A 6,151-nucleotide genomic window follows, 5' to 3' on the forward strand; every position below is an offset into this window, starting at 1 on the left:
AAGAGTTGATGACAAGTAAATAAAAAAAAAAGTCAATGACAAGCTTTTACTAAGTTTCATCTTCGATATCCTACAGAATAGCACCACGTACTTTTGCCTTGCGGTATGCAAGCACGACCCGATTGACAACTTTTGTTGATTTTGTATCTCAAGTGGCTTGTTTTTTTGGAGAGTTTTGTGCACCATTAATGTTCGAAGAACTGATCCTTTGTATCTTTTGCCTCTTAGTATACAACTCGAGTTGGCTCTAGATGCTGTCATTTCTTTCCTTTTCCGCTGATACCACTTTAGACAATTGTATAGACTGCTCATGTTCTTCAACATAAGACTCGTTGATTCTTTTGAACTCTTTGAAGAGATGAAGAGAGAGATTTGCAATAGCCTCAATAGCAGTCGAGCCCACAAGCTTTGTTATAGCAATGGAAATTTTAGGCATTCCTTTAGCCTTCTGAGCAACTAACTTTGCAGCTATAGCACCATCTGAGTTTGAAGGTCCCTCCAAAACAAGTTTTGTATCTTTAGATTTTATGGAATTTACAAGATAGTCTATGAACTCCGACCAAGTGCCTCTTACTCCAATGTTGTCTTGCATATCATCCAGCTGACTAACCAACCGAACAGCCTCCCATGTATTGGAGTGGAAATCAGTGACGTGGATTCCGAGGTGCAAAGAATCTGGGGCATGGAGGTGGAACAAGATTGAAATATAGAGTGGAAATCCAACAAATTTTATCACCCATCATATGATTGAAATATAGAAATTAGCGACTGAATTTGGAACACGGTACCTAATTTGAGGCCGGGAAGTCAGTTGCGGGCATCGATGCGAGCAGAGCAAAGCGGAAGAGTAAAGCTCAATTGAAACTTAGGGCACAAACAAAAAGTTCGTTTAACACCATCCAGACGATGCCGTATTGAGTTTTCAAACAACACAGTCTTTTATTTTTTTTATTTTTTTTTAAATAAGGACTAGTGCGACTACCCTTAGACCTTCACTGATGAAACAGATGAATACAAAGGAGGGGACATAAAGCCTAAACCTCATATTACAATAAACCTCAAGAAGACCTCCTGAATAATAACAGGAGTCATCACTACTGCAATGTATTCGAACATGCACCATGTAGCAAAGAGTGTCATATTGACTACTCCATTTTCTTTACAAGAATGGTGGCATATCAGAAAGTTAAAGCAATGCCATAAAATCAATAAAGTAGCTTTCCCAATATGTTGACGATCAAAAATAAATCCGCCAACACGACGTTTCATCCTACCACTAGGAGGTTGCACCAATTTCATGATCTGCTCCCTCACTACGGCAGACAATGCATACTGAGTATGCAGCCTGTTATCGAGTCCACATTACCTTACCAAGAGTTGGTAGGGATTTATTGTAAATAAGATACACCTAAACTTGAAACATATTAATAAATCTACATAAAACATAATATAATCCCACCAGCAGAGGCCCAAAGAGTGGAAATAGGCCCATAATCCATGGTAAGCCCACAACCCAAGTTGCCCAATATTTGTCAATCTTGCCCAATCTAATTGGCGGTAGTGCAATCATCAAACCACCATGCCAGATTGAGGCAAGTGCCATGACAGTGGACCTGGACTGTTGCTGGAAAACCATTAATACCAGATCTAGTAACCATCAACACCTGTTGCTGATTCGTCCTTGATTTCAAGATATAGCCGGAGCGCCACCTTGATTGACCATTCCGGCCTCCCCCAGGCTTCCTCCACCTCGGCGGTTGCAGACTCTTCCTTGGGCTCGACGGTTGCAAATTGGGATAATAGCACCAACGATCGATCTCGTCCCTGCCTAAACTCCACTGCGGACCTTCACCGGGGGACTGAAACACTAAATCTACTAGTCCGACGACAACGTCCAGAAGACGTGTCGCTGGACGGAACATTGGGACACCAACGGTTCTCTCTTCTTCGAAATCGAAAACTTCTCCTCTGAAAAATGAGGAGCAAAACGATGAAAATATTAGATTTAGTATTTTTTTTTTAAACGAAACAGTCTTGTATTTTATATTTTATTAATATTAATTTATTACCATAGTTAATACATGTACTATACGCGTATAAATGAAAATAACTTTAGTACAGAGTATTGAAAGTGTAGACTCAATTTCTTTCACGTATTATTAAGTTCGACCTTTTTATACATGTATTATATGCATGATTATACGCATTTTTATGCGGGTAATTATATCTAAAATACTAGAACTAAGCTAATCCTTGAGTTAATTATTATGTAATTAATCTACTTTTATTTATTTTGTAGGAAATAAGTAGAGTTGCAAAAACGAGAAAAGAATGACGCGAAAATGGTGAAGATTTGAGTTTTCGACAAAATGACAAAATTGTGGATATGTTAATTACTTAATTAAGCTTAATTACTTAATTAAGCTTAATTGGTTAATTAACCAAGACACAAAACGTGCAGCACACAATGAAATTATGGGTTGATTACCCATTGATTAATTGCTCACTTGATGACACGTGGCAATTTTTCCTTTTCATTCACTTGCCAAATGCTAAGAGCAAGTTCACCCGTTGGGTAACCAGGTCACCCACTATTCACTGTTTTTTAGTGTTAATTTCACCATCTGCGTCACGAGTATAGTGTATTTCGTGCCCTGGGTCACGAGCACAGTGTATTTCGTGACCCAGAGAATGAAAATATACACTAAAAAGTAGTGAATAGTAAGTGACCCGGTGACCCAACGGGTGAACTTGCTGTAATAGTACGTGGCCCTTATTCAACTAATCATCAAATCCTTACCTCTTCTTCCTTTCACGAACTGAAGGTTCCCAGATATTTATCACACTTGCTCACGCGCAGATTTTGTTTTGCTTTTGGCCCACCAATTAAGTGTACATGTAGAGCTTATCTATTTCTTTAGCTCGTAGACCACACAGCCCAGCCACATATATATACTCCTATACTCCTCGCCCAGGGTAGAAACCCTTCTACAGTGCCGCACACTTGGGGGCAGCCTTGGGCTGCTCTCACTTACCTCTCCTCTCCATTTTTTCTCTTTTCTTTCTATTTTGTTTTGAGATTTGAAGGACTACTCACACAAAGCTTCAAGGATCTATCAAGGGGCTCACTCTCTACAAGGTTCAAGATTTGAGTATTTTGTGGGGTTGTAATTCAAGGCTAGTCATGCTAGCTTCATAGCTATTTGTGACTATCCTTGTTTTCTCCTACACTTCTTTACTCTTTTCCCTTTGAATTTTGTATCTTTGATGTTCATAATTATGGGTTGTGAGTAATTTCCTTGTTGGGGTTTAGGGTTGTGTCCCTAACCCAAATTTTGTATAAAAGATGTTTAATTTAATGTAATGACGCAATTTCATATGATGGATGCTTATATATATTTTTGTTGGGTTAAAATGCATGTCTAGGAGGCTAGTCAACTCTAGGGTGTGTATTTTGAGCATGTCTAGGACGGAGTTAGAGGCTTGACCCCCCACTAATTCCTAAGCTAGAAACCTTCAATTTCGTATTCGAGGGGTTATAAGCATGGTGATTTACACCCGTTGCATGATTGCGCGGGCGGGTCGCTTAGTAGTCTAATTCCTCGATCTCTGCGCCTCTTGATGTGAATTAGTGACCCTTGAACCAGCTCTAATTCATACCAAGTGAGTTCCTACGACCTTTGAACCGGAGTAGGAATACCATGAAATGGAATTTCGGTCCTTGAGCCTTGAACCGCCTTGGATACGACTACTGCCAAAGTAGGAAATTTGCATCTATATTAGATTAGCTTCCGACACATGAGATTTGGGTGAAGGAACGTCCCTAGCACCCAACATTCTCATTTTTATTGTTTACATTTCATTTTTATTTTTATTGCTTTACATTCATTATCTTTTTATTAAGTTGAAATCATCTCCCAAATATTGATCTCTTCCACTCATTTGTGCATATCCACCACTACGTTCTTAGTTTTGATTAGGCTTTGGTGAAAATCAAAGTCGAGCATTGCTAAGGCTTTGTGCCTTAGATTAACATATTTATTTATTTTCTTTGTTTGCTAAGTGTCTTTATTTCCGATTACCCAATGATTGTGGGTTAGCCACTAATCCTCGTGGTACAATAAACTTTGGGCATAATATTTCCCTATCTTGACAATGATACGTACGCTTGTGTAAATGTGTATCAAGTCAATGCATATACGTTTTATACAGACCAAAAATATAGGAAGTTGAAAAGAAAAGAAAAAATTAAACATTAAAGACTTAAATCTTTAAAGCAATTTGGAAGATTCCCCAAGATTAACTGGAATTTGGAAGATTCAAACTGTATTTAATTGCTGATGGACTCATGACTATTAGAGTTCTTATGCACTACAAAGTACAACAATATAAAAAGATAAAGCATTAAAGCTTGATCAGAATTTCATTCTTGGAATTGTTAACTCTTCAAACTAGACTTGAATTTCTTATAAAGACTGGAGTTGTCATTGCATCAGATATGATAAAGACTTATTTTCAACCATATGTGTTTTTTTTTTTTTAAAGAACCATATGTGTTGTTGGATATCAACTTTAACTTGTTCTTGTTGTCTAAGTATTAGTTTACTGGTGCTTATTAGTTATTTTTCTACAAAAATAGTGTATTATATATCCGTATTTTTGAATCCCTTTTTTACTTATACACATATAGTTCAAAGTTATAAATTTGCCGTATTGAGTTTTTTTTTACCATAATCATTAGATCAAATTAACCGAATAATATACGTACATTTCTTTGCCGAATCATACACGTTCCCTTTTTTTACTAGCTATGAATTATTACTATTACTATTTTTTCTTTTATCAGTCTGTTACCTTCAACCAAAAATTAAATCAGTCCAAACTAGACTCTTGATCAAAATTTTGGAGGCAAACTTACCGGCAACGTCATCTCACTTAATTGAGTTTTTTTTACCATAATCGTTAGATCAAATTAACCGAATAATATACGTACATTTCTTTGCCGAATCATAAACGTTCCCTTTTTTACTAGCTATGAATTATTACTATTACTATTTTTTCTTTTATCAGTCTGTTACCTTCAACCAAAAATTAAATCAGTCCAAACTAGACTCTTGATCAAAATTTCGGAGGGAAACTTACCGCCAGCGTCATCTCACCGAATTTAACCCTATCATCAGTGTCACACACGAGTACACGCACTGCAACAAAAACAAGCATAGGGCACCATCGATTAAGGGTGTCAATTACCCATATTAGCCACCGAAAACGTAAATAGCCGTAATGGAGCCACCGAACTAATGTCAGTCCCCTTTGGTGGGGTTTCCTATAGCTCATAGAGCACCATTGTTGCATCGGTGCTCTGTTTTCTACTTAAAAGTCATGGCCCACTTAAAGACTGCAACTGACACAACTGATGTCAACTCATTGAATGTATAATATTATAATCACCATAATAAACTGATACATCAGCGTGAAAACCAAACAGTGTTTTAAAAAAAAACAGAGGCGCCAGTAAAAATAAAGCATTTATTTTACATCTTTTCTTTTTTCCACTGGCTCGCCCCATCTTTTGGATTGTATAATTACAGCTATTATAGTACAAATGGAAAACCTCCTAGAACACTTGTGAGAGACCATGCTAGTATTCCATAGTTGTTGTAACTGCACAATGGAAGATGACTTATTTAACATGTCCACCATCATCTTCTCGTTAAGATGCCTCTTCATACTTGAATCTGTAGAGGAATAGAAAGCAAAGCTACTTAAATTAGTTCCCAGAGAATATATGTTTTTTTAAGGAATCAAAACAGAAATAAATAAATAAATAATAGCTTAGCTTAGCTCTCATGTAGCTTCTGATGTCAACCCTGAAATCACTATTTCATTCTCCAATTCTATCTCTCCAACTTCCCCCCATGTAGGAGCTTTCTTAACATTGCAGTTGCTTGTTTAGAAATTCCTAAAACTCATGTACAATAAGTTAAACTCACACACATAATCGCTGAAGTCTGAAAACATAAAATAAAAAACTGACAGTTTCATATGAAGTTTCTGGAAATAGTGATATATAAATGAATCTAATCGTCACACTAAAGCCAACAATGTTCACTTATTTCGTACACCATAAAATCGGTTTTACTTGATCCCA

The 6,151-nt window shown here is 36.9% G+C and overlaps 1 protein-coding gene across 1 annotated transcript; it reads right to left on the reverse strand.

Annotated features, from left to right (window-relative positions):
• Positions 1-247: 247 nt before the first annotated feature.
• On the reverse strand, positions 248-3,048 carry LOC112199212. Its single transcript, XM_024340257.1, has 2 exons — positions 3,036-3,048; positions 248-675 (listed from the first exon to the last, which is right to left on the reverse strand). The coding sequence occupies exons 1-2, from the start codon at positions 3,046-3,048 to the stop codon at positions 248-250; spliced, it is 441 nt and encodes a 146-aa protein (XP_024196025.1).
• Between the last annotated feature and the right edge of the window lie 3,103 nt (positions 3,049-6,151).

Source organism: Rosa chinensis, chromosome 4, assembly GCF_002994745.2.
Source record: "Rosa chinensis cultivar Old Blush chromosome 4, RchiOBHm-V2, whole genome shotgun sequence".
NCBI lineage: Eukaryota > Viridiplantae > Streptophyta > Magnoliopsida > Rosales > Rosaceae > Rosa > Rosa chinensis.